Source organism: Aphelocoma coerulescens, chromosome 2, assembly GCF_041296385.1.
Source record: "Aphelocoma coerulescens isolate FSJ_1873_10779 chromosome 2, UR_Acoe_1.0, whole genome shotgun sequence".
In the NCBI taxonomy this organism is placed as follows: Eukaryota; Metazoa; Chordata; class Aves; order Passeriformes; family Corvidae; genus Aphelocoma; species Aphelocoma coerulescens.
This window is the reverse complement of record NC_091015.1, coordinates 140,901,850-140,929,829: the sequence shown is the minus strand read 5'-3', so window position 1 is coordinate 140,929,829 and position 27,980 is coordinate 140,901,850. Positions and strand designations below refer to the sequence as shown.

Genomic DNA, 27,980 nt, shown 5'->3' with positions numbered 1-27,980 from the left:
CATCAATAGCAGAATATGACTGGGAAATAGAAGTAAACCTACAGCTGGAAGAACTAGGATCACTGCTTGCATTGAGTGGAAAGCAGATTACAAGGATAACATGGCCCTTGTGAACACTCATATGTTGTTCTACACTGATTCTCTTTTTTGGGAGCATAAAAATAGGAAATTGAGTATTAGAATAAATAAACAGCAATTACTACAACTTTGTGCTCATTGAGAATCCACAATCCAACCTAGGGCACATTTCAGGGCATCATCTCAAGACCTGCAAATAAAAATGTATATACACTGAACTGAAGCTTGAAAAAACAAATGAAGGGAATCCTATTCAACTTAAGACTACTCCAACTACACAAGAACATAAATTTAAGGTAGAAGTGGCTAATGATTTTCAGTAATTTGACTCTAAGGGAAATCATCTGCATACTTACCTGTCCCAGTGTACATTCTAATTCTCCTAAGAAGTCATCATCATTCAGATTGTAGGTTTTGTTATCAATGTCATATATTCCAAACTTAAGTTTCTGAACAAGCTCAAAATAATAATCAATTAAGAATTTCTTGGCAAACTTTGGGTTCAAGGAATTCTTAACTCTTTCTGTGCGATCAACCTGAAATTAGAAAGATACCATTTATCCAATATTTCAGAAACTAAACTTACAAGCAAATCAAATACTGTATTATTAAATACATTCAAAAGTTATTAAAGTACAAAGGAGTATCTTTCTACAAACCTTTCATCAAAGATAAATTATATTACAAAATATTATATATACACATTATATTGCAAAACCCACAGCTCTAAGTTAGGGACACCTGACCTATTTTTCATCACTCCCTCTAAGGTGGGACCTATTTTTGCACAGGGAAGACCAACATAAAATCCTATCTTGTCAAAACCAGCATGAGACCCTAGTTTTGGAGTACTGTATTTATAAAAGCACATTTAAGCACTTAGAAGGTGTTGGTCCACACATGGCTGGGGAACAGTGCTAAAAATCAGACAGTTGTTTCTATTTAATGGCAAATGATTATTAATGTGCTGCCCATGTAACTGTTAGAGACATAATCTAACAAAAAGTATTCAGAAGTGCTGGAATAAAATTAAAATATTTTAATGAAATCATATGCTATAGTGTTTCAGAATGTCCAACAATTCAGAACGTGTTTTTCACAGATTTGTGAGAAGCATCAGGCTGTACCTCATACCACTGCTGACCACTTGTGTTCTGGAGAAGCACACACAGAGGGTCTGACTTGGAACCAACATCTTTATCCAAGAGATTGGTGCAGGCAATAGTCAGCTCCACCTTTGTCACACACTGTGCCGCCATCTGTCACACTAGAAAGCAGCAACAGAAATCATCATTAAAATGGAGTAAAAAGCAAACAATAGGATTGTCACAATGCATTAACTCTCTAAGTGGACACTAGAAGTGTGAGCTTGTCAGAAGTGATGATTTGAGGTTTAAAATGCAAATTTTACACTTTATGATGTACCAACATTACAGCACTATTACTGTCACACTCTTTATACCATACAGGTATAAAAATTAATTTCAAAATCTGCACTTAAAAAACAAGATCAGGTTTCTTAGAATGCTTGAGGAACCAAATGAAAAATGGGATATACCTCAAAGAAGTATATTATTGCTAACAATAAAACTTCACAAGCTCTAAATGAAATCCAAAAGTGCACATGAATGCCAGTATCTTATATTGTAGGTATTATTAATAATTCCATGACTTAGGAAAAATCTTACTATATACTCCTCTACCAAAATTTTGTAACAAAATGCTGAAACCATAAGCAGGGCAAAATTGGAAAAGGAGTTTAAGCAGATAACAGGTGATCTTGCTTTAGTAAATCTAGAAAAACAACTACAAATTTTAACAATAAGGTTAAACACTTTGAAGTCAAGTAACAAATAAATTTGGGGGAACTGTTCTTTCTGAAGATTCATTTAAAAGAAAAGGAGTAACTGAACACATTCTTACATTTTTCTCTTTAAGTACCTCAATCATTCTCCACTGGAACTAAGACCAGCAGATATTACAAACCCACAGAAACAACTCGACTATCAGTTATGAATCCCACACTGGTATAACATGCATTTGCAAGCCCAAGAAGGTCTGAGCACCAGATTTTATATATATATATATATATATATATTTAAAAAAAAACAAAAAAAGAAAACCTCCATAATTATACACTTCAAGGATAGAGTTGATCATTTCCAACAACTCTTGGGGAAGTAAACCTCTACAGTACAATTGTCCTTGACTTAGAGACTAAAACTTCCAAATCCTTCCACAAGCAGCCTACACTGGAAGCTCCCATGCCTCTTTAGTTTCAGGTTTGCCTTCTCTCCAGTAAATTCACAGTCTAGATCAGGTACCCATCTGGATTAATTTATCTTAAAAGCGCATGAGACATCAAACAGACCAAGGCAGAAGGAAAGGTATCTGCTTCTATCTAGTCAGCTCACTTGCAACATAGGCATGCAATGTATTTGAATATAAAGCTATACTTAACCCAACTCAGCTTTCTTCCTTTTACTATATTCTTAAGACTTTTCATGAAAATGAATGATTTTTTAGAGGCAAAAAGGGAAAGGAACATGGAAAAGACGAAGAACAAACAGAAAGTAGGAGAAAGAAAACATTGTGGGGTCTAAGGGAATATTCCTGAGGCTTCTTGTACACCTCTTAAAAGCACTCTGCCCCTTTTTTCCTGGTTATCTTTTTATACTGGTATTTTCCACTCCCTATTGCTTTCCTGGCTGCCAGGCTGAGTTCATTAACAGTCAGTGCCTTTCCCACAGAATCCAGAGCAGACCAGTACATGACTCCTTAATGACAGTTTCCAGAAAAACAACTTGATGCTGACAAAATGATGCTCTAACTCCCACTGATGCTGCAACAGCAAATAGAAAGGGTTTTCATGAAACTCAACAGAATTTAAACTTGAACTGAGATGCATTTTCAAACCAGTCAAAATTTTCTTGCTTTGACTTCCCTAAAACTCCTCCTTACTAAGAGTCCTTGAAAGCACTCATAGCCACATTTCTTTTGTTAAGGTAGTATTTCCAAAATCACTGGTAGACGGATAGCATCCAGTCAACCTAAAAAATAGGGTCAGCTTTTTCCCCTTTACGTCTGTGTGTGTACTCACACCTATTGTACATCTCAAGTACTTTCTCACATGAACACATCAATTCTGTTACTTCCTCCCCTCCTCCATGTCACCAACTTTCCTACTATGCATCTAATGTGGGAAAAGAGCAGATTAAGTGTATTGGTTTTGCATGGCCTGGTTTTTGGTAGCAGCAGGGGAGGGGGGTGGGGTCTGTGAGAAGTGGCTGGAAACTTCCAGCAGAGCCAATCTCCGACGGCTGAACATGGACATGCTGCTGGCCCAATTAGAGAAATTGGTAACGCCTCTGTGATGACACATTTAAGAAGCAAATCAAAACAGCGGATGTGCAGCTCTTTCCAGGGGTGGCAGTGCCCTGTGGCCGCCGCCATCTCAGCGCAGCCCGTGGCGAGCCTTGCCTGCCTGGCGCCCTTAGCCCGTCGCGCCGTGGGCACAAGGGCAGAGGCAGCGGTGGCAGCTTCTCCTTCCCGGCGCCTCGCATGAAGAGAGGTGGTAAATAGCGCCAGTGTGCCCACCTCGCATGAAGAGAGGTGGTAAACAGCACCAGCGCCACGGCAGCCAGCACTGCCCACGCACTGGCAGCGGGGCCGTGTGACCAACAGTGGAAAGATGGTGAGCAACTCCCTGACACAGAACCTAGACGAAATCAACTTCTCGGTGCTGTGGGATACTGCAAAAATCTTTGATTTAGTGGAACTTGTTGGCAATGGTACCTACGTGCAGCAGTTTTTCTTCTAGATAGAGAAGAAGAGGAAGTGAGGAGATGTAAGAGAGAATAACATGGTGGCACCAAGGTCAGTGGAGAAGGTGGGGGAGGAAGTGCTCCAAGCGTCGGAGCCAAAATTCCTCTGCAAGCCGTGGTGAGGACCATGGTGAAACAAACTGTCCCCCAGTAATTCATGAAGTCCACGGGGGATGCAGAGATCCACTAGCAGCCCGTGGGAAAAGTGCTCACGCTGGAGCGGGTGGATGCCAGAAGAAGCTGTGATCCAGTGGAAGACCCGAATAGACAGAGAAGAAAAAGAGAAAGAAAGAAAGAAAGAAAGAGAGCCCTTACTTCAAACTAGAGCAGCCTATCCTTAAAAGACTACACCCCGTGGACAAGTGACCCACACCATGCAAATTTTGGGAAGACTGTTTTGCCCGTGGTAAGGACTCAGCATAACAGAAGAAAGACGCCTACTTCCCTCCCTGAAGGAACTGAAAAATATCTTCAGTAACAAACTGACCAAAACCCTCCACGCCCTATCTCCCTCTGCTGTTGGTGGGAAAGAGGGAGGGGCTGGGGGGGGGGGAAAGGTTATTTTAAAGGCTTGTTTTACTTCTCATTATCCTCCTCTGACTCCGTGAATAATAAATTTACTTTATACCTTTAAATTTGAACCTGTTTTGCCCATAGAGTGTTTTCTCCCAGTCCTCATCTCAACTCACAAGCCCTTTGGTAATTTTTTTTTTTCTGAGCGAACAGCCTTCGTGGGGTGCCTGGCATTTGACCAGTGTCAAATCACGACATCAAGCAAAAGAGGTGCTGTGCAAAAAGCATCCTTTAGCATAGAGAAGGGAAGAATAAAAAGGCCAATACTCTTCCCTAAAATGCAAATACTCATTTGAAATGCAACAACTGTTCCATATTCGATAAAAGACAACTTGTAACAAGAATATGCATTTATTTAAGTGGAGGATACCCAAAATCCAGAAAAAGAGCAAACCTTCACAAATCACAAGATGGTCCTTTAATATTTACCATTTATAGTTTTGAAAATCCCAAGATGAAAAATAATGCAAGGCATCTTCCTCAGAAGTTTTGAGACTATTAGGAATCTATATTTGTATAATATGTGAAAGATGTCTGTAATAGTAATGCATTTCAAGAAAAAATGTTGCTATTTTGCTTAAAAAAATGTTTCTCCATAAGACTGATACTTTTTATCACAAAAAGTTATACACAACCTGATTTTCAGTAACATTATAAATGTTCAAAGTTAGTAAAACACTTATTAGAAAGAAAAAGTCAAGTCTCATTAATCCAAAGCAATATTTAAGGTAGTGAAACTTTGTAAAGAAGAGATACTTCTCTTACAACACTGCACACCATACAGAATCTGCGGAGGGCGCACTTGCTTCACCTGTGTCAAGTCAGGCTCCAGGAGTCTTTCAAACAGCACTATCTGCTGGAGCTCTGCTCGTGCTGCACAAATCCTCATCATCCCAAATGCATGAAACCAAGAATTACTCCAGCTTCACTCAATTCTCCTCACTTCTAAAAGCCCGTGCTAGCTGAAAAGTTCCAAAGGTTTGAGAGGTGGATGGTAGGGGTTCTAAAGATGATGAACATCTTCAAGGATCAGTCACTGCCAGGCAAGCAAGCAACCTCTCCTTGAGGACTTGATGCAATACAGAGTCTGGCAAATTGCCATCTCTCCAGGATGGCAAAAACAAATCATGACAGCACTAGTGCATTACCTGTTGAAATACCATTCTACAACACATCCAGTAGGCAAACCAAATGTAAAATATTCTAGATACATGACTGGATTACTTGAACATTTGGAATTCTGGAATAACTTTACATGGACAGATTATATTGTTTGGGCTGTGGTAGGATGAGCCTTGACTGCCAGTAAGTTACGACACATAACAAGAGATTTAGTTATTTAATTAGTTAGTGTTACTAAAGTAGCTGTGCTCCATATTGGTCAATTTTAATTAAAACCCTTGTTTTTCTCAAGCTATGAACTGTTTGCCCTCCATGTAGCATACACCATAAAGGGAGGCAAAGCACACCAGAATGCGTGCAGGTGACACCTTGGTTGTCTTTTTTCTTGAAATAGCTTTTATGATTGCAGGGGCATATCAGGCTCAAAAAAAAAAAAAAAATCTGGACAGGAAAAGACTGAAAATTACTGTATATAATGTGCATCTGAACTGCAGTGATATACAGTCACAAGGGATCCTCTGCCATGTCTAGGCTGCTCAAGAGCATGATTAGGTCAACTAAGAATATGACAAGTCTTTCTGCTTGAGCTGTAATTATCAAAGCAAAAATCTAAGACAAGGACTAGTCTTGCTTTCCAGTTTTATAGATCAGAATGTTCTTTGAACTCCAGTGATGATTCTAGTGAAGGTAAGTGGTACACATTGAACAACTGAGTCATTGTCTGTTTTTCAACAGAAACTGCAAACGTGGCATTCTACCTGGAAAGGAACAGATCTATTATCAGAATGATCTAAAAGCGCAGTTGGGAACTGCTAGACTGTAGCAATCCTCTCCGTGCTGCAATGTCAGTTGGCTTGCCCAGATAACCTTGCAGAGATGTATTACAATGATATATTCTCATTTACAGGTGCATCCAGTCTGACAAGCAGGAGGACCTAATTAGAAGACAAAAAGACTAATAAAGTGGGTTTGTAATAAAGTGGGTTTGGCATCACTGTCTTTAGTCACAAGTCTCAAACCTGTTCTGATAGAAATTATTTAGTGTCATAGAACATTTCCTAGTTCCTGTGAACTGCTAATGGCAATAGACCAAAAATCCATAATTTTTACGTATCTCAGGGCCCAAATGAACACAGGAAGGCCATGAGAAACTTGCAAATAAAATCTACTCCTGATCAGCTAATCTTCTTGCTACACTTAAGTATTTTATGTCAACTGTGTGCCAGACTGAAAAAGCCAGAAAATGCCATGTCTGCTGCAAGAAGCTGACAATGAAATTATGACAAATGGATACTTCTTCTCACTGATAGGGCTGGTAGCAACACAATTGCTAGGGATCTTGGGCTACATGCATATAAATATATATATTTTAAAATCTCACAGTAACCCTTCAGTTCTTGAGGAAACAGACCACCTCACAGGAAAAAGACATTTTATACAAGGTTACAAAAGCTAAGACTGTTTCACAACCTATTTCATCACTGCATTTTAAAAAACAAACAAACCAACCAGCTTCTCTAAAAATTCTACCTCTAAATCTGAATTCTGGCTCCTCTTTTCAGTTTGTTTACAGGCAACACAGCTGGAAAAATTGTCCAGCTGATGTGCTGACAAGGTAAGTACCAGAAGCAGCTTGAGTTGTTCTGTATTTGAAGAATCACACAAAACCTTGAGAGTAAGCTTTATCTTCTAATAGTACAGATACAGCTATCACTTCTTGAGTGACAGCTGTACCTACCTTGGAGGTTAGGAAGGCTTTGCAGAGGGGTCAGGCTGGATCAATGGGCCAAGGCCAGTTGTATGAGGTTCACTAAGGCCAAGGACCGTGTCCTGCACTTGGGTCACAATAACCACATGCAGCACTACAGGCTTGGGAAAGACCGGCTGAAAATCTGCCCAGTAGAAAAGGACTTGGAAGTGCTGGTCAACAGTGGCTGAATGTCAGCCAGTGTGTGTGTCCAGGTGGCCAAGAAGCCCAAAGGTACCCTGGCTTGTAGCAAGACAAGAGTGGCCAGCAGGACAAGGGCAGTGATTGTCCCACTGTACTTGGCACCAGTGAGGCCACACCTTGAATCCTGTGTCCACTTCTGGCCCCTCAGTTCAGGAAGGACATTGAGGTGCTGGAGTATGTCCAGAGAAGGGCAGCAGAGCTGGTCAAGAGTCTAAAGAGTAAGTCATAGGACAAATGGCTGAGGAAGCTGGGGGTGTTTAGCCTGGAGAAAAGGAGGATCAGGGACAACCTTATTGCTCTGTACAACTCCCTGAAAGGAGGGTATAGCCAGATGGGGGTTGGCCTCCTCCCAAAGCAACAAGTTACATAAGGACAAGAGGACATAACCTCAGGCTGTACCAAGGGAGGTTCAGGTTGGACATCAGGCAGAATTTCTTCATAGAAAGTGTTGATAAGCACTGGAATGGAGTGCCCAGTGAGGTGGTGGAGTTGCCACCCCCAGAGATGTTCAAGAAACGACTCATTGTGGCACTTAGTCCTATGGTCTAGTTCACAAGATGGTGATAGGTCAAAGGTTGGACTTGATGATCTTGGACGTCTTTTCCAACCTAAATGACTCCGTGATTCTCATATTCACTATTTTGTATGCAGGAAGGAATAAGAGCATTCTGAATTAAACAAGTAAGATTATGCTGATAAAACCCTAATGACCATACCACTCATTTTACTGGGGATTATGCCAATCAAAAATAAAAGCTAATATTTAAGAAATCTGAGGTATATGTGTACATGAGAACGGAAGCATAGATTTCTGCATGGGAAATGAATCATCTATTTACACAAGCTTTATGATGCTCTATTGAATTGGCAGGACACTGGTATAACAAGTCAGGCTTGTTTCCGTGTATAGAAATCCATCACTAAGTTACGTTGACAAAGAACATGTTCGGAATTCTACTTAAAAAAAACAAAACCCACTACAAAGAAAATAAGAATTTGACTTCTAAGACACCTGCTCACAAAATTACTTCAAAACAGTTATTTCTAAACATCCTTCTGCTGATTTTTTTTTTTAAATCCTGTATACATGTGTTTGCCCTTTAAGCACATCTTTAATCCTTGGTTCTTCCCAGCACCTTCCCCACACAAAAGTATTTTAGGTGATGTTTCAATTCAAGTGAGCTAAACTATAAAAGGTAATACTGTGCCTTCAACAAGAAAATTAAGAAGTACAGATCTCCTGAGTTCAAAATTCAATTATTTTAAGCACAGAGCAGCAAACCAGAGGAACATGTGTTTCTTGCATGTATGTTAATAGGCTTTATCAGAGTATCTTTATACCAATCATTTCATGGAAAACAACCTATTAACTATGCAATGTGAATAGTATCTTAAATTGTGTATTCTTCATTGCAATTTCTCTGTGTAGAGCCACTGACTGATTGACTACATAATTAACATTACCCACAAGAAAGAAAAACTTCTCTCTCACTAAAATACTTTACTGCAGAAACAAGATGCAGGTGAACACATACTTTAGACTAATCCTTTTTACAGTTCGTTTCAAGGGATGTTGTGACACTTCACCATTACAACTACTAGTTCCTAAAAAAGAGTTACAGTAACTTACCACAGAGCTCTGCCTCCGGGCCTCTCAGCCAAAGGCCAAAGCTTCAACCAACAGTAGCACTAAAACGTGAAATGAAAGAAAATTAAAACCAAGAATTGTTATTACCATAGATCAATCAAAGCAAGAGGTTTGAAGGCATATGGTTTGAGGAACTACAGTTCCTCTTAAAATAAATAACCTGTCCAACAGTTTTATGTATCCATGACAGCAGCACAATAACGATACTCAGGGGATACTCAGAGCTTTTGTTAGACAATAATATATACTAAATATTATAAAAGTCCAGCAAGAAAAGTCCTTTAAGATTTTAAGAACAGAGACTCGATTACTGGATTTGTCCTCTTCATTAAATTATTTTTTTCAATAAGGTAACAGGTGGATTAGAGTAAGTAGATCAAAATCAGTGGCTCCCTGTCGGGGTCCCTCCCCCGCCCTGTAGCCCTGGGAGCCCTGAGGGAGGCACGGGGTTTCCCTGCCCCTGCTCAGCCTCGTTCCCCATTGGTTGGTTTGTGTTTCCCTGTGCGGGCAAAAGGAGCTCGGATCCTGACTGTAACAGTTCCTCGGCAGAGCCCGGCCATGCGGCTGGGGAAATAAACATCTCTCTGAAACATCTATCAAGAATCCGTCCATATATATATTTCTTTTCCACAGGACTCCTGGTTTGATATAGGCGTTACAGTATCACCACTGTAACATATGGTGGAGAATTGAGGGCAGAACGATCCCCGATCCCTAAGCGACTGATTTGTGTGAGTAAACCCTGGAAACTTTGGATTCCTCTTCTTGGTTTTGTTTCGCTATTCCATATCTGGACTATGGAAGAATCGTGGGAAATGGGGCTCTCTGAGCCACAGAAAAAAATGTATCTAGAAGTAAAAGGAATCCTTGAACAACAAAACAAAAAAGTATTGGAACCGGGAGATCTTGAACACTTTTTTATCTGGCTGTTCAAAGGGTTCCCCTATATTTCTCGAGACTTACTTTTTGATATCAAACCTCCTGGATCTTGTCAGGAGTGTTTCTGGAACGAGATCTGCAATAAGCTAAGGGATGGACGAGCGATAGAAGCTCTCCGTGGATCCTTTATAATCAGTGACGCTCTTCAGGAGCATTTGTATGGTCCCATTACCCCTAAAGCAGAAGATCATACTTCTCCCGTGGCCGAGACCGCGCGGCCGCCATCCCAGGAGCACATGACTGCAGCCATGCCGGCGGAGGTGCCTGTGCTGGATGTGCCCGGCCCCCTCGGGAGCACGCGCCTTACTGCGGACCCCATCCCTGTCTCGGGGTCCCCGGCCACCCGGCCGCGAGTGAGGGAGCGACGCCGCAGGCGCCATGGGTGCCGTGGGCCACGAGCAGCCAGGAACCGGAGGTCAGCGTGGAAGCCCGCTCTGAGCATACGGCTCGGAGAGCCCTGTGGAGGGAGAAGCGGCGGTTTCCACAGTGACACGAGAAGCCGCGCAGCGCCGAGCCGAGCCGAAACGGGGCCGCTCTCGAAGCAGCGTGGAGTTTGCGGAGCGGAACCGCTCACAGGCCACGGGGCCAGCGGCGATGGCAGCGCGGGGCCGCGCAGAGCCCAGAGACGCACCGGAGCGGGGCCGCGCAGAGCCCAGACACGCACCGGAGCGGGGCCGCGCAGAGCCCAGACACGCACCGGAGCAGCGCCGCTCGGAGAGCGCGGAGCAGCCGCAACGCGGGGGCCTGACCGAGACGTCGGAGTCAGCGAGGCAGCAGCCACGCAGGACCGGCACCCACGACAAACACGCAAGCACGTGATTGGAGACGTTCTAGCAACGAAAATCACAGGAACTGTGAAATGGTACAATGTAAAAAACAACTATGGATTTATAACACGAGATGATACAGGGGAAGATTTATTCATCCATAGAACTTCCATTAAAAGGAATAACCCTAAAAATTACCTGCAAAGCGTAGGAGATGGGGAAGTTGTTCAATTTGATATAGTTCAAGGAAAGAAGGGTTTACAAGCAGCGAATGTTACTGGGCCTGGAGGTATTCCCGTCAAAGGCAGCCGTTATGCACAAAATTATAAACAATATCCATCCCAGCAATTTCCCTACCCACAGCCTAATTTCCCCTTTTACCCTATACCCAATATGAACCCTTTCCTAAGTTTACCCTATCCCCAGTTTATTCCTAATCCGTTTTTCACCCCATGGCTTCCTTATACAATTCCATTTTCCTACAACTCCTCTCCGATGCCGATGGGGGGATGAAAAGGGGGAGGGAAGAAATTAAACCTCCTGCCTCAGTTTCCCCACAAAGCATGCTCAGAGAGTTCTGTCTCCCTTCTGTCAGCCATAAGATGTTCCAGAGAATCTGTTTGGACATTTAAAGACTCAGGAGGGTGGCTTGTTTTGTTTTGAAACTGTTCTTGTTATGGTTATCCAGCTGTCTTCATTCTCCTTTTATTAAAATAAAACGGGTGAAATGTCGGGGTCCCTCCCCCGTCCTGTAGCCCTGGGAGCCCTGAGGGAGGCACGGGGTTTCCCTGCCCCTGGTCAGCCTCGTTCCCCACTGGTTGGTTTGTGTTCCCCTGCGCGGGCAAAGCAGCTCGGGTCCTGACTGTAACAGTTCCTCGGCAGAGCCCGGCCATGCGGCCGGGGAAATAAACATCTCTCTGAAACATCTATCAAGAATCCGTCCATATATATATTTCTTTTCCACGGGACTCCTGGTTTGATATAGGCGTTACAGTATCACCACTGTAACAGCTCCCAATGTTATTTATGCTCTAGCAAACCTGTGCATCCTTACACAGCTAAAGGATGCCTAAGAAAAGTCCATGAAATCAGTATCCCGCAATGGTCCAGCACATCTCAGTATAAGCAATAACAACACCTTGAAACCGACAATCACAAAACTGCACTTTACTATAGCCCAGAGGTATTTCAAACCTTCCTATATGCAAACCAAGAGCTTTCCAGTCAGCAGCCCTTCACTTCTGTATCACAACAGCTACTCGAACTCAGCGTTCCCTGTGCCTTGGAGGCATCATTCATGCTCTGCATATCCACAGGCAGTGGCTCTGAAGACAAGCACACAGCAGTCATGCTAATTCCTGAAAACATCAGATAATTGCACATATGCTAATCACCTGCCACGAGGAATTTATAACAACCCTTCTGGATAGGGGAAGTACCAGAAGCAAACTGCCACAACTAGAACTAATTCAGCTTCCTCCTAACTGTGCCTTTGATAACGCACTGAGTGAATATGCACTTGATCCATCTACGAGATGGAATGGATCTACAGGATAGTCTTCCTTCAACCACAGAACAAAGTATGAAGCAAGTGATCCAAATCACTAAAGACTATTCCTTAAACAGAACCTTGGATCCAGCAACCAAGCCTCAAAATTCCTCTATTCATAAATCCTTCAAACACTTAATAATGCCCTTTCAAAATGTCTGAGCAACAGCATCTCATCTAAAGCAATATTAAAGATAAACCAAAGAAATCAAACAGAATCACAGAGTCGATGGAAAAGACCTTTAAGGTTATAAAAAAACACACTGCAATTCTACTTCCTGTCTACTTGCTTCCACAAGCCACACCACACCTTCAAATGTCATGCTAGGAGGGGCCAGTATTAATCTTTACCTAACTGATCTAAGAATAGAAGTAATTTTTTTGGGTTTAACAGGAGCTAATATCTACAAATACTATGTTGATCATACGTTACTTATGTTGGAAGAGCATTCTGACTTTCACAGGAAATAAACAGGAAGGAATAGAAGGTAGCTTACTCCTTAACTTTGTCCCTGAAGGTATTTCCTTTAGGAAACCATGTAATGACAGCATTTGTTCCAAAATCAAATTAAGGTAAAAAAAAATAAAAAATTAAACTCCATCCCAGACATGTGTAGAGTGGCTTCCCTTTAGCATTCAATCCTGGAGAAACATTCAGTATAAAAGAAGGCTGTACAAACACTGTGGTACCCATTCTGCTACTTTGGAATTCCGGCAGATGACATTTAACAACACCTTAGTTATTCAGCCTACCAGAAATAGATTTATGCTTTTGATAGCTTAACTGAAATTAGTCTAACAGTCACCTATAATGAACCAGTATAGATTAATTGTAAGATATTTAGCACAAACATACTTGTTGCAAAACTGCATTCTTCCTAACACCACAACAGATAAACAAAAAGACCTCTGTCTCCTACTCCTTGAACATCTTTCCTGCCTCTTTTTCTTCTAATGCTTGTTGGTGTTCTGCATGCACTTTGAAACATCTTACCTCTGTGATTATACACATATGAAGTTAAAATGTAAAGCGCCAACTGAAAATAAGAATAGCTGGGATTAAGCTTGACTATATTTACTTTTACTAAACAAACATCCTGCACCACCGCAGAAATATCTTTAACTCGAACCTTCAGGGACATAACCCCCCAGGAAAATAAATGTAAGTGTTGGAGGCAGGACAATACACATTACTTTGAAGCTACTTAACGGACTTTGAAGACAGGAGTATGTAAACGAAAGTGAAGACGTTTCACATTTTAAAACTTTTTCCCTAGTGGAAGAGTAAGTTATGACAACATGAACTTTATCTAAGGTTTGTCTTGTATATATTATGCAACTACAGTGAAGAATGAAAACAACCACCCACTCAACCAGCAGCTCAGAAAGAACAGCATGTGGTTTTCAGGAACGATGCTGACTCTCGACAGCCTCCTCTGTCAGAGGTGAGGGTGCTTTTCAGAGTGGCGTTTACACCGCCACACAGATCGGCACTGCGGACTCAAACCTTCAGGCCTACAGCTCTAACTTCACCGAGTTCCACTACCTGCGGGACGGCGGATGGGGCAGCGATTCCTCGATCCCCGCAGCAGCAGCTGGCAGCGCGCTCCGTGTTCCGGCGCAGGACGTGCGGCCGCACCTGCGGGGACGTTTCACGCGAGGAACGCCTGGGACAGCAACCGCCCGCAGCCCTGCCCTGCCCTGCCCTGCCCTGCAGCCCCAGCCCCGCACGGCTCCCGCTGGACGAGGCGGAGGAGCCGAGAGCGCAGCCCCCGCGGGCCGCGGCCCCTGCTGCACGGCCAGCCCCCACCCTCACCTGCAGCGCGGAGCCTGCGGAGCCTGCGGAGCCTCCGGACCCCCGACCCGCGGCGGCCACACCCGCGCGGCCGGACACGCTCCGCCCCGGGGCGCAGGCGCAGAGCCCCCGTGTGTCTCCCCCCCCCTGGCCCCGGGCAGGCTAGGCGGTCATTCGGGCCCGGTGTGGCTCGGGGCCCGGCTGCGTAATGTCCGGCTCTCGGTACGGCGGGCTGCCTGGCCGAGCGGGTGCCCCTTGCCCTTGTGTGCCCCCGAGCCCGGGCAGGGCCGCGGGGCGGAGCGGTTGCTCCGGAGGCGGGGGGCGGTGCTGGCGGCGGCGGCGATGGCGGTGCTTGTGGCGGCGCTGGCGCGGCTCTTCCGCCGTGGCTCCGGCGGCCTGGGGACAGCGCTCCGGCGAGAGGCGATGGGCGGCCCCTGCGGCCGGGGGCGGCTGCGGACCGAGGTAGTTGGGGTGCCGCTCGGTGCGGGGCAGCGCGGCCGGTTCGGAATGCGCTGCCCAGGGAGGTTGGGGAATCACCGACCCTGGAGGTGTTGAAGGGAAGACTGGACGTGGCATTTAGTGCCATGCTCTGTTTGACGTGGTGGGGTTCGGTTGTAGGTTGAACGCGGTAATCTCAGAGGCCTTTTCCAACCTAGTTCACTCTGATTCCCACGGGTGTGGCCGCCGCTCGCCCCCGCGGAGCCGCTCCGCCGGCATGAGGGAGGCGGGTGGAGGCTCCGGCGTCGCGGGGCGTAGCGAAGGACTGGTTTGGTTGTGCGAAAACAGCCCTGGGCTCGCTTGAGCAATACGGGTTTGATTTTTTTTTTTTTTTTTTGGTAAACTTGTGTTTGCTCTGTATTTACAGTTTATATTCAGTCTAGTTCTCTGTTCGTGTTTTCGGGCGTAATTGTGAGCTTCTGTTGAATGTACTTCAAATGTACTCGCTTGAAGTGGCGTTTTGTCTTAGGGGTTTTTTTTAACATTTTAAAGTCTTCTCTTTGCTCAAAATCTGAAATATAACCAGTGATACAGACAAGAAAAACCTTTTTTAATTCGGAGTGATAATGTTCATTAATACCTATCTTATGATTCTACACAGGTGCTTAGAAAAGGCCTTCAGAGGGGGGCTGTCCTTTCAGCAGGGTCCTTTTTGGTTTATGAAGCTCATAAGCTGATTTCTGGCTTTGCTGAGGTTCATGCAAGCTTCAAAGGTAATATTTTCAAGTTTTGAAATATGTTGGTTATTCTGATGTGAAACTTACAGCTTTTAGTGCCAGAATTATAGCGGGAAATGGTGTAATGCTTTTGATTTTTTCCATTAAGACTGCATGCAGTATCATTTCATGACGAGATGCTTTTGAATTGGGTATGAGTAGTCTGGTAGCACTTCAACAAGTGATTATTTCAGGTATCATGGAAAGCAGATCTAGTAGCTCATCCTGTCAGGGATAGAACACATGCACAAGGTGGATGATAACTGATTTGCTGTCCAATCTTTAAGTAACTCTTATTGAAAAGATATGGGTCTGTTAGGAATGTAGACCAAAACTTAATCTGTTTCTAGAAGTTTTAACTAGTTTATGTTTTCAGAATGAACTCTGTGATTCCTGTTTAATCTAGTTGAGCAACACCAAGATAGCGCTTCATACAAAACTGAGAAATGTCTTCTATTTCTCTAACAGGAAGAAGGGGGAAGCAAAGCCTTGCTTCACTTACCAGAAAACAATTGAACAAGTGGTAAAATGTCTTTTCACATCCTTTCAGTAAGGGTAGTCTCACTGCAGGAAGGACAGTAACAATATCTTAAAAGGGGATATTGTTGCAGACTTGGAACTTGTCTGTCTACATAAGGATTTTCAGAGTCAGCCTGACTGAATGGAGAATGAGCATAAACTGGATGTGCGCTCACTGCGTAGTTGAGGTAGTAGCCAGGTCAGGTAACCTGTTTCTCTGTGTCTCAAAAAGAGGAACATCTTAGATGTTTATGCAGATAGAAATAAAAATTCAGACAATAAATTTTTGAATGGATTAGGAGCTGTTTCATGTGCTATAGCAGAAGGAGCATCAGTGAGTAGATTTGAAATAGCTACTCAGTACACAAATAAGAAATAATAATAATGATGAATAAAGAATTCATCATTTGTCATGAGGAATATAAATAACATCGCTTAGTTGCCTTTGGTCTTTTCAGTGCTCCCACATGAATCTGACATTTACATTGCCAAGAAAAGCAATGCTAATGGGCTTTCTATACAAGACATGTAATAAATGTGGTGAAAATAAGGGTAAAATAGAAATACCTGAAAAATACTCTAAAGTAATAAAAGCATAATAATTTGCATAAAACAGCTTATGGGAGATGCATTCAGAAGTTTTGAGTTCTGATCATTTAGTCATTAGATACGTTAGTAGTGTTCAGGTCAGCAAGCAAACATAATAGTTCAGTGAAGATTATACTGAAGATGTACCACAAAGCTCATTTTGGACACTAAAATCCAGAGTCCACATAGACCGTTATCTTATCTTTGAAAGGGTTGAAAGAAGACATTTAGAGACAGCAAGGTTAAAAATTATCCAGAATGCACTGATTTATATTCTAGGATCTTTTTGAAATGAAGAGGAGGCTTTTGTGTTCAGTAGCCTTCAATGTTTTGCTTCTTTTGTAAAGAAAATGTGCTGCCTTTAAATGTGGCTACCATATTTAGTAGGTAACTTGAAAAAGGAAACCTTATAAACATGATTAATGTTTTTGAAAGGGGTTAGAGCTTACATGTGACTTCTAAGTTTGATCATGGACCCAGGCGTAATACCAAAGAGACAATAAGCATAGGTAAAAGGTCTGTAAAAAATTAGACAAGGTTTTTGACTTAAAAGGTAATTTTTTAATGCTTTAATGTTGGCAGAAGAGTAAACTTGAAGTTTGTTCTTCTCCTGTACAGTTACATACATCAAACAAAATTACCTGTCTGCTTCCCTTTGGGTATTTTTCCTTCTAATTCCATCGTTCTATTTCCTGTATACTGTTCCAAGTACTATATTAATTTATGTATTATTATATTCATCCAGTTGTGGAAATTATATTCCCCTACCACTGTTGTGTTTCAGAGTATTTTCTAGAATAAGACAGTACCGTAAAAATAATGGTACTTAGTTCATAAATTGATACTCTAGAAAGCCAGTTGTGATTTTCAAAATTATTTTTGCTTTTTATATCTTGAACACATGGGAGTTTCAGTAGATTAATTGTATTTTTTGGGTTTGTATTTGGGAAAATCTTAAGGACTTCAGTCTGAAAACCTTTAAGCAATGTTTTGTTTTGACTTGTGAGTAAATAATGGGACCCACTCAAACTGCAGTAATATTCTGGCAAAACTATGGAGCCATATTGAGAATGAAGAATATTTTTAAAAGTTGGGGTTTTTTCCTTGCTATTGTAAGATTTAAATTCTCTACATATACTAATGAAGGGGTTTTGTTACTCTCAACTCTACTTTACTTGCCCTCCTGATCCATTTTCCATGCATTATTTTTCTTTTCTGTCATTTTCACAAGTTAAAAAATAACTTATTTGTAGTAGTCTGGTGCACTGAGAAAGACACCTTGGACTATTAAATCTGTTCAGCATCCAAAGCTGTGTTGCTGAAAGCTGTTGTAGTTTCACTAGAGAGGCACTGATTGTCATCCTCATTGTGCATGTACATGTTGCTTACTCAATCCTGCTGTGCTTATAAGTTGTTTGCAGTGATGGCCTAAAAATGAGCTACATCATTTTCAGCTAGGTTGTCCTGATCTAAAATGTTTTGGTTTTGGTGGTAATGTCCTAATTAACTGTGATTTGTTCTTCTGTTTCCACAATTTTAATTCCTTCCTAAGTGGAAGATGTGATAGAACAAGCAGACTACCTGTATGGGAGTGGAGAAACTGAGAAGCTGTATCGGTTGCTGGTTCAGCATAAAAATAGGTACTTCATTGCCTTGTGACATACTGTGGCTTCTTTTCTGTGCTCTTCTGTATCAGTTTTTCAACTAATATTCTCACTGTGGAATGCTGGAGAACCTATTTTTCACCCTTATGGAGTAGGAAAGAAGGACTTGTGATCTTTTTCCTCCTAATGGAAAAATGAATGAAGGAAGAGCTGGTAGTTGTAGAAGGTGAGGGTTAACCCTCAAGTTTTTCAGTCATGCTTGTTTGTTTTGTTACTCTAAAAATCCCTTAAAAGATACTGCAAAAATCCTGAAAGACTTTAAAGTCTCTATTAAATTAGTAAGCCAAAACTAAAATGGTAGTTATCTCAAGTATAATGAAGTGTAAGCAGTGTTACATAACAATATGTTACCAAAATAAAACTTAAGATCCTTTAGCTTTGACTATAACCTGCCATACACCATTTGATATGGTGATATAAATAAATACATAAATACACAGATTTATGTGCTGGTGGTATGGCTCATCTGGTTTTTTTCAGTATTTTTCTAGGAAGAATTTAATAATTTAAGTACAATTAGAGGAAAAAAAGATGCATAATGTTTTAAGTATTCCAAGTAGACATCAATACAAATCAGTAGAGTGCATCTAGCTAAGAACAGAGTAGCCCTCCTTTTCCTTCTGGTGTTTTGAGTGGTACCACTGGGGTTTCTAAATCTGTATTTTTTTTGAGAAAACAAAGATCTTTCCTGCAGATGTGTTTGCTTTGCAGACCAGAATGGCAGAACAAAGGTATTGTCAGACAGTCTGTAATGGTGGGCTTTCGTTTGCTGTTTGGTACCTTGGGGTTGTACATAGCATAGCATGACAGATGATTCACTGTTGTCTTATCACCCACTTGAGATATACTTTGAAAGACTCCTTTAAGACCTTTGCTTTGTTTCCAATTGCTTTAAAACATCAATGTTTCTGTTCCTAACTAGTGATGATGCAGAGTTGTTGTGGCGGCTGGCACGGTCGTCACGGGATCTGGCTCAGCTTGGTAGTACTTCTGCAGAGGAGAAGAGACAACTGACATATGACTCCCTTGAGTATGCAAAAAAGGCACTTGAAAAAAATGAATCAAATTTTGCAGCACACAAGGTGAGCCGTGCAAAATAACTGAAACCTTGTTTGTTGATTTCTGCTTATAGAAAACAGAACAAATGTCATTGTGCTGTTTAAGCAAACTTCAGCATAATTTATCTTTTCAGTTGAGAATGAGTGAGACTTCTAGTTCTTCCTAAAGTTTATGGAAGATCTGAGTTCAGACTTTTCCAGGTGAACTTCCTCTAGGGAAACAGAAACTGATTGAGTGTGTTCAGGACCATGGAAAGAGGTGACTGATCAGGGTGATTACAGCTGATGTAATTAGCTCCTCCTGCCCTGATGTAGCCTTAAAAATGTACATCCCACATTCAGCATGCTGTTCCTGGGCTTTGTAGAGTTTCACTGGAAATATTTCAGGCCTTGGCTTCATTCTGCCCTTTTTTTTTGGTGCTGCTTTACTCACAGGCAAAGAGGTAGCAAAATGTTGCCTTGGTATCTTGGATCTGAAGAGGACGTTTATTCCCTTGCACATGAAAACCAGCAGCTTGCTCTGATATTGACCAAGCTGTTCACAATAAACACCTACTGCTTGTTGTCATCTGTGGTGTTGGCAGCTGTTCTGGTTGCAAGCTTTTTAAAATGTACTATTAATATAGTGCTGTGTTAAATGTTTTGGTTTTGTTATTTGAATTACAGTGGTATGGAATTTGCCTCAGTGATGTTGGAGACTACGAAGGAATCAAGACTAAAATTGGAAATGCTATTGTCATCAAAGAGCATTTCCAGGTAATGCAGCTTTTTGCATATGACAAGATTAATGTGTCCAATATGTAGATTGTGTGACAGCTGTTAACTAAGTTTTGGTGAAATACCAAAAGTGTACTTCTGTTCAGACTTCCTAGTTCACTTTGTTCTTTGGGTTACTGTGACATATGCTCCAGAAATGCCCCAGAAACAAGGAGTACAAACTCTCTCCTGCAGTAAACTACATTGCTATAGAAAGGAGTCTTGAAATAGCTGAAGTGCTTTAGACACCTCTTAGGACTAGATCAAATGTAACTGATATTGAGAAATGGCTGTGTGGCTGTCCTTCTAACTGTGGATTATGTAACAGTAAAGGACAAATAGTGGAGAAGATCATGGACTACTAATTTTATATCACCAGAGATTATATCAAAATCTGAACATGCCAAGTCTCAAATGCAACTTTTAGTAACCTACTAAAGAGAAGTGCTTAGACATCTGTCAGTGTCATCAGATTTTTGGAGGTGAGCTGCTTTAGTTGTGCACTGAATAAATAGTGTATTGCCTTGAAATTCTACACACTATCAGTCTGGTTTAATTAACAGTAGGATAACAAGTCTATTTTTAAATATATTTTAATCCACATATTAGAACAACTTCTTCACATGTTGTGTTGCTTTTTTCTCCCCTCACCAGAGAGCCATTGAACTGAATCCAAAAGATGCTACAACAATTCATCTTATAGGGATTTGGTAAGATGTATTTTCAAACTAAAGTTAAGCACATGGCAAAGAAAAATGCAAGAGTATAAGATACCTTGCATGAATTGCAGAACTGCTTGGAATAATTTAGAATGTGCTTGTAATTGATACAAGCATGAAAACATATTGAACAGATATAAGACATCATGCCTTGAAACAGTCTAGCCGTTAATTCTTATGCAGTTCAAAAAGACGAAAAATAATTGTTCATTTAATTTATTTGTATGGAACTATTAAAAATTCATTTTGCAGTCGTTAAGTTAGCTACATAGAATCCAAAGTGGGCATCAAGTGATAGTGAGTAGTGCTCATTTTGTTCTGGAGTATGTGAATCGAGTCAAAACTCAACACTGAATTCACGTTGAATTTCAGTGACAGCTGCAACTTAATACAATATGTGAAAAACTATCAAAAGTGAGATGTATTCCGAAAATATTTCTGTTATTATCTGTCATGATACAGTATTTTAAAAGTTATGTTAAATAAAGGGAGCTTATGTATTATGTATTAACCAAAAATTGTTGAAATTTAATTTACTTCTCAGTGAAAATAGTACTAAGAATTACTGTTACATAGCAGGCAAATGGACTGGAAATAGAACTTTCCATACTAACCAGGGTATTCTGTGTAAGTGGTGTGATGGAAAGCAATATAGTTTTATGTGTTAGTGAGAGACTCCAGACAGCACTTTTGGTTATTTGCTTGAAAAAGACCAAAGGTGTTACACTGTTTTACAGGAGATCTCTATTGTAAGATTGAGAGGTTGAAAAAAAAGAAAGGCAATGTATTTTCACCTTAAAAATATACTAAAAACCACAGTCAATTTCTCTGTCATTTTTTTTTTTGACTCCTGAGTATCGGAGAAAATGACAATCTACTGCTCCAGAGGTTTTTACTAGTTTAGAAACTTTTTTTTTTGGCATCCACTATTCATTCCCACATGATCTAAGAATTGCTATAGTCCAGATTTTTAAGCATAAGTATATGCTCCTAACTGACTAAGCCTCAGGGTCCATTTTGAAATAGGAAGCTTGTTCTAAAAAGTACTTAAGACATTGTTCCTAAGGAAAATTAGAAAAGATGATCAGAAATGTGAGATTAATACTGCTTTTGGCTCTAAAATGTTGTATATTTAAATGTACTCATTGCTGAATTCCAGAGCCATCTTGATCTGAAACTGGCATTTAGTATCAGCCAGTTCTTGAGTTTTTTCTCCTTTCTCTTTCTAATCTGTCCTGGACTGAATCTCGTTTTGAATAGGCACATCTAATGACACAATTTCAACTCAGACTGTGTATTCCATGTCTCGCCCCCCTCTCCTCCAAACATTTACAGTTACTAATTTTTCACCTCCTCTAGAATGCTCTATTTTACACAGTGAGTAATAATTGTAATCTCATCGTGGGAGGCTACTAAAGTGAATAGCATTGTTTAATGTTTACATCCAGAATGTTCTGTGCACTTGAAATGCTTCAATAAAAATGTTTAATCCTTCCAGCACCAATAAGATAGGTAACTGACTGATTGATTACCTGTGTTATTTAGTAGATAGAAAAACAGCATAGCATGGCTTAGCCTAGAACACAGTGGTTTGATTCTTGAATTTATTTTCATTCTTATAGATCAGAGTCTCAGGAATGTACTGCAGATCTACTTTGTATTAATAATTGAGAAAAGCAAAGTAGTGTTGAGGTAAGGCAATGACATTACTCAGTTGTGCTGTTTTTGCAAATACATTAGAACAAAATACACATAAATCATCCAAGCTCAAAATCTGTCTCATGCTTAGTAATTGTCCCAGTTTTAGCTAATGTAGTTAGTTCCCAGCAAAATACACACCAAAACTTCTTTAGTAGCAGCTTCAGACATCTTGTTACTTTCTTGTACAGATGTGAGAACATGCTTATAGAACTTGCAGTGTGTCTGCAGTTTTGACTCTTGGAATCAACAATTATGACATCCAGTTTTTATGTCCAACAACAATTATGAGACTGTTGCTCGAAAACAAGAGAAATGTGAATTTTAGATACAAACATGTCTTTTTGCTTCAGGTGTTACTCCTTTGCTGAGATGCCATGGTACCAAAGAAAAATAGCTGCGACGCTGTTTGCCACACCACCAACCTCCACATTTCAAGAGGTACATTATGAAAATGTTTCACAGATTATTATTCCCCCCAGAAAGCTAATGATAGACTTTTTACTTATTTTCCTGACAAAGCTGGCCTCTGCTTATGGAATAAGCATAGAGTTGTGAGTTTACAACTGTCAATAATAAAATGAGAATATAACAGGACAGTAAAGGATATCTAAAAACATAAAAACCTTTAATTTTCTTCAGCTTTATTATGATGATGATTTCTATTATTTAGAAATTGCTACACAGAAAAAAAAACCCAACCAAAGAAACAATTAGCACACACAGAATAGTGAAAATTATTTCATGTAATTTGTGCAATAGAAATTAATAAGCTATAAGCTATATGTAACCTAGTTTGTATTTAGTGTCATGCTCTGTTCCAGATAACTGTCTGTACTAGTCCAGTGCTGATGATTTATACAGTGGTGTTATGCCATGTACTTATTTGCTAGTTCTAATAGAATTTGTCCCCTTATATTAAATGCGAAAAGCAACAGCTTGCTTTGTTACTTAAGATGAACAAATACCCTTTCATTCTCTGGCCACATGTGGTGTGGGTTTTTTTCAGTTGGAAGTAGTTTTCTTCATCTTTTCTATGAAGATTTCTGTTGTCATACACCCTAAAACATGCTATCCAGATCTTATCTTTTAAAATAGTGTGTCTAAACCAGTGTTTGTCTAAACCAGTGTGGATCTTACTTAAACACCCGTACATATATAGAAACTTCACAATACAATTGGTAATAGAAAAGTTTGCTGCAGCTGTTTTAATCTTTGTTTGTTTAGAGCAACCAATAACTGTTTTGTTCTCTTAAAAGTGCGGGGGCAGGAGTCACTAGAAAGTGATTGTAGAAGACCGCTTGCTGTTACACAGAAGGCAATTTAAGAGCTGATTGAAAAAGAAATAAAACTTTTTAATGGAATGTCAAGCTTGTAAGTTTTGCTGAAAAACCACTCTCAGAAGAATACAGAGTGTCAGCCAGGATTTCAAATACTGCCAGAATCATGCCAGTCCCAGCATTCAGTTCTGTAGCACTTAAAAGTCGCTGAAGAAGTAAACTTGTACTGCTAGGACTTCTGCAGTTTCAGTACAAAATCTGTTTTGTAGATATGTCCACACTTTCAAATTCTGTGAGAGCTTTTTCCCTCCAACTAATACCATTAGGAAAAGGTAGGGATGGACTGAAATTTCATATATGCTGGATGGGAAACTAGTTGAAAATGTTTGGATATCATGGATCCACACATTTTCATAGGAACTCCTCCTTCAGGTATGTGCATAAGGCTGCAATTTGACTGTTGTGTTGAGTTTATTCTCCACTTTAAAGAACACAACTTTGTCTTTTACAGGCTCTTCGTTACTTCCACATGGCAGAAGAAGGTAATACTTGTGACTTGTTTTGACTGAAAAATATCTGTTAGGATTGATGACTTGCAGTAAAACTCTAGCTGTCAATATCACCTTAATTACTGTAGCCACCAAACCCAAAACAGGAGCATATGATCAGCTAATAAACGTGGTGGGCCAGTCAGCACACTGTGCTGTTACGTTGGAACATTTTATCAGAGATACTTAAAAATATGTTACACACTTTAAAAAGTATGTTACACACCTAGTATACACCACTTACAGTGTAACATGAAGGTTTTTTCAGAGTAAGTATTAAAGTGAAATTTGTACCTTCCTGAGAATAAAGTACTCTTCCCCAAGGAATTCAACTGGAGTGCAGGGGGGCAGAAGAAATAAAAAAGGGAATTCTGTGTTACTTTTTCAGAATTTTCTTAGAGTTCAAAAGTTCTCCGTTTTCTAAATAGAAAACAGAAAAAGCAGACTTTTTATTATTTCAGAAGGTATTATGATCAAGAGTGCCAACCTGACAGTTAAACTGTCCACATGATATAAAATAAAAAGTGAACATGGTATTTCTCCAGGAGTGAAGCCATAAGCAAAACTGACTAGCTGAAAGATAAAGGAAGACAAGGGAAGACAGTGTTCTATGAAAGATTTGTACATAGTTAAATCAGTGAAGTTTAAAGGAAAAGCTCATAGTGTGTCTTCCCCTGGGTGTCAAGTAATGCAGCTGTGAACTGGAACAGTGAACTTCATCTCAAAATTTGCCTCCAAAACACCTCCGTATGTTTTGAAACCTTACCTTAAATCCAGCAGCAGGGAGAGCCTTTGCTATAAGTATGAACAGTAGACAAGATTACTCTTTAATAATGGATGATGCTTTATAAAAGCAAGCTTTAAATCTTCCTTTAAAAAATGTTTTGTGTAGATACAAATAGTTTTGTTTTCTTCTGTGCAGCAAAAACTAAGCTGGTATCTGCATGTGCTAGGAAATGTGCCCTATTTTCCCTTGCCTTTACCTGCTAAGCTGGTTGCATTGCATGTTGTATGTGCTAGGTCCAGAAAAGCCAAAACCGGCAAAGCAAAGCTGTTATGCATTAAGCTCACTGCTTTGCTCTTTGTGAGGAATCTAGTATTATTTACTATATTAACAAGCTGCTAGTTAGTATAATTGCTTATGAGACCAAAATCTACCAAGTGATTTTTACATTGGCTTCCTTCTGATCCAGAGCCAAACTACTCTTGTTTTCTGAAACAAGTACCAAAGTATAGTATATAGTATCAAAGTATAGTATGCTGCTAATTCTCATCTAAAGATTTTCATCTGTCTCTATGCAGCTGATCCAAATTTCTACAGCAAAAATTTGCTCTTTTTGGGGAAAACATACTTGAAGTTAAACAATAAGAAGATGGCTCTTCTGTGGTTAAGCAAAGCAAAGGAGTATCCTGCACAGACAGAGGAGGACAAACAGGTAGGAAGAACCTTAATAGTACAATCATATATTGTACCCAACATGTATGACATCATGGCAGTGGAATGTTTTATAAAATTAACTCAGAGGAAATTATAGTTTAGCACCTATAATTCAGAATCACATCAACACCAAAAAATTCTAGTATGTTACCAGCCACCTCTGAAAACAGTGGTTGGAAATAATTTTGTTTTATTCATAGTAGAGAACCGTTATCTTTTCTTCTTCATGGTAGTTTCATATTGCTAACAACAATCCAGCCTTAGCTGTGTTGAACTTCAGGCAGGCACCTGCACTAGCCAGTTTCTTTGTGAACACAGATTGACCTTTCCTATGCCTGAAATGGGTAAGGTAGGAATCACAGTTTGGAATAGCTAACAATCATGTGAACACAAGGAAGAAAAAACCACAGAGGTACCAAAACCTTAACATTGCAGTCCTTCCTAGGCCCCTAGGGAGAGATCCAGACAATCTGAATAAAACAAATTAAGGAAATGTATCTTGGACAGCAAATCTAGCAAATGCTAGATGACATGAGTCACTTAATTACCCTTCGAAACTGCACAGAAGGATTCTGGTTTGGAGGGTAGGCATCTGCTTCCTACATAAACATTCTAAGTACTTCGAGGAGAGGTAATCCATTAGGTTTGTCCATACCTGGTAAGGCATTCAGTATAAACCAAAGCAGGTGCAGTTACCTTTCATAAACAATCCTGTTAACATCAGGACTAACAAAGCCTCATTTCCAATTCATTTTTCTTACAGTTGATTGACTCTATTTCATTTAGCAGTAAGCTGCAGTTGAGATGCACATTCTGAATGTCCATACAACACTCTGAATGTCCTAATCATAAGAAATACATTTGATAGGATTTTTGCATTTCACACCTCAGAAAAAACACTACTGAGGTAGTGTTTCAGAATCCCTCTGTAGATTCTCTAGTCAGCCTCAAACTGTTTCTTCTGAAAGTGAGTTCCTTTAGTAACATCTTTCAGTGGAAATATGAGTGTTACATTCCTCCAGTGCCTTGCAAAATCTTTAGGAATTTAACAGCCTAAAGGAGTAGTGGTCTCAGGTGTGTGTGAAATTGGTCAGTTCTTCTGACAGTTACTAGTAGCTGGAGGCACACTTGAAACCAGTGATCCCAAAAACTTGTCTTTCTTTAGGAACCATACAAAAAGTACAGTGAGGAGTGAATTCTGTGCAGTAGCCAAGTTGTTAAACCGCTGATCTGCTTCAGCTACTTGTGGCCTCCCGCTACATCTATTTCCTAGTATCATAGAGGGGTGCAGAGCTGCTGAACTGAGAAAGGTGGTATTCTCCCCATTCTCTGGCTCAATGTGTACAATGCAAAATTCATTGGGAATTAGACTTGATAGTCCACTATGAAGGAAACTGGCCTGTGCAAAGACATTTGAATTCTTGTCTCAGCATAACTAGGTTTTCTGTACATTTACTGCAGATACCCAGAGGTATCTGGCCTACACTGTGTGCATGGCTTGCTATGTCAATACCAGAAGTTTGTTGGGCTGGAGGTTTTCATGTGGTTTGAGGAGGCAGGAGAGGGTGTTGAGAATTTTTTGCTGTTTTGTTTTGTTTGTTGTAGGGGGGTGTTTTAATATGAATGTTAGAGATCATATTAAAATTTTATTCGGTTTTAACCAGAAACCTTAGGCAAACAGAGCCTCAGAAATGGTCTTGCACTTCTAGTTGCTATCCAGTGTTGTAAACCCTAGGTTGGTTGGGTATGGTCAGAGGTGGGACAGCTTCCTGCATGCTACTATTTCACTGTAGCAAATCAAGAGCTAGTATCTGTATTCAACACAAATAAACTTCATATATATAGTAAATGAATTACACTGAAGACACTGGCTTAAGTGTTTTATTCCTATTCGTTTCAAGTATTGAGCATCTTGAACTACAGAAGAAAAATGACTATTCCTAGGAGTGTTCTGAATTTACACAACTGCAGTGAAACATTGGGTGCTTGTGAGGGAAGTTTTGCTAGAAGAGCCTATAACTGGCACTGTTATGTTACATTTATTTCTTTCAGGTACAGAAAGAAGCTTTGGAGCTGCTTAATTCTATATAAGAAGAAACAAGATAATGGGAATTCAGTGCCTCAGGTTTGAGCAGCATAGGAAAAAGCCCCAAATACTACTTTGGTTTATTGAAGCTGTTAATCAGAGTATAGCCCAGACCTTCTACCTCCCTCTAATTTCTATTAAACTCTGATCTGGAAGATCTGTTTCA

At 40.4% G+C, this 27,980-nt stretch overlaps 2 protein-coding genes across 4 annotated transcripts in view; one reads left to right on the top strand and one right to left on the bottom strand.

Annotated features, from left to right (window-relative positions):
- The window catches only part of CPNE3 (copine 3), a 34,069-nt gene extending 19,703 nt beyond the window's left edge, over positions 1 to 14,366 (bottom strand). Inside the window, exons 1-5 of one of the 3 annotated variants that reach the window (XM_069005048.1) lie at positions 14,268 to 14,360; positions 13,998 to 14,090; positions 9,179 to 9,237; positions 1,206 to 1,345; positions 435 to 614 (exon numbers count right to left, since the gene is read on the bottom strand). In XM_069005048.1, the coding sequence (XP_068861149.1) occupies positions 435 to 614; positions 1,206 to 1,337 (312 nt within the window). In that variant the 5' untranslated portion in view covers positions 1,338 to 1,345; positions 9,179 to 9,237; positions 13,998 to 14,090; positions 14,268 to 14,360. Of the gene's footprint in view, positions 1 to 434; positions 615 to 1,205; positions 1,346 to 9,178; positions 9,238 to 13,997; positions 14,091 to 14,267 lie in introns of all 3 variants that reach the window. The other 2 variants (XM_069005047.1, XM_069005049.1) reach the window with 2 other exon arrangements.
- A 133-nt stretch (positions 14,367 to 14,499) lies between these two features.
- Positions 14,500 to 27,980, top strand: RMDN1 (regulator of microtubule dynamics 1). The gene is made up of 10 exons (XM_069005052.1): positions 14,500 to 14,708; positions 15,346 to 15,457; positions 18,120 to 18,207; positions 19,154 to 19,313; positions 19,956 to 20,045; positions 20,700 to 20,755; positions 22,816 to 22,903; positions 24,254 to 24,284; positions 25,593 to 25,726; positions 27,781 to 27,980. Exons 1-10 carry the CDS (start codon positions 14,589 to 14,591, stop codon positions 27,817 to 27,819), a joined length of 918 nt encoding a protein of 305 aa, XP_068861153.1. The 5' UTR covers positions 14,500 to 14,588; the 3' UTR covers positions 27,820 to 27,980.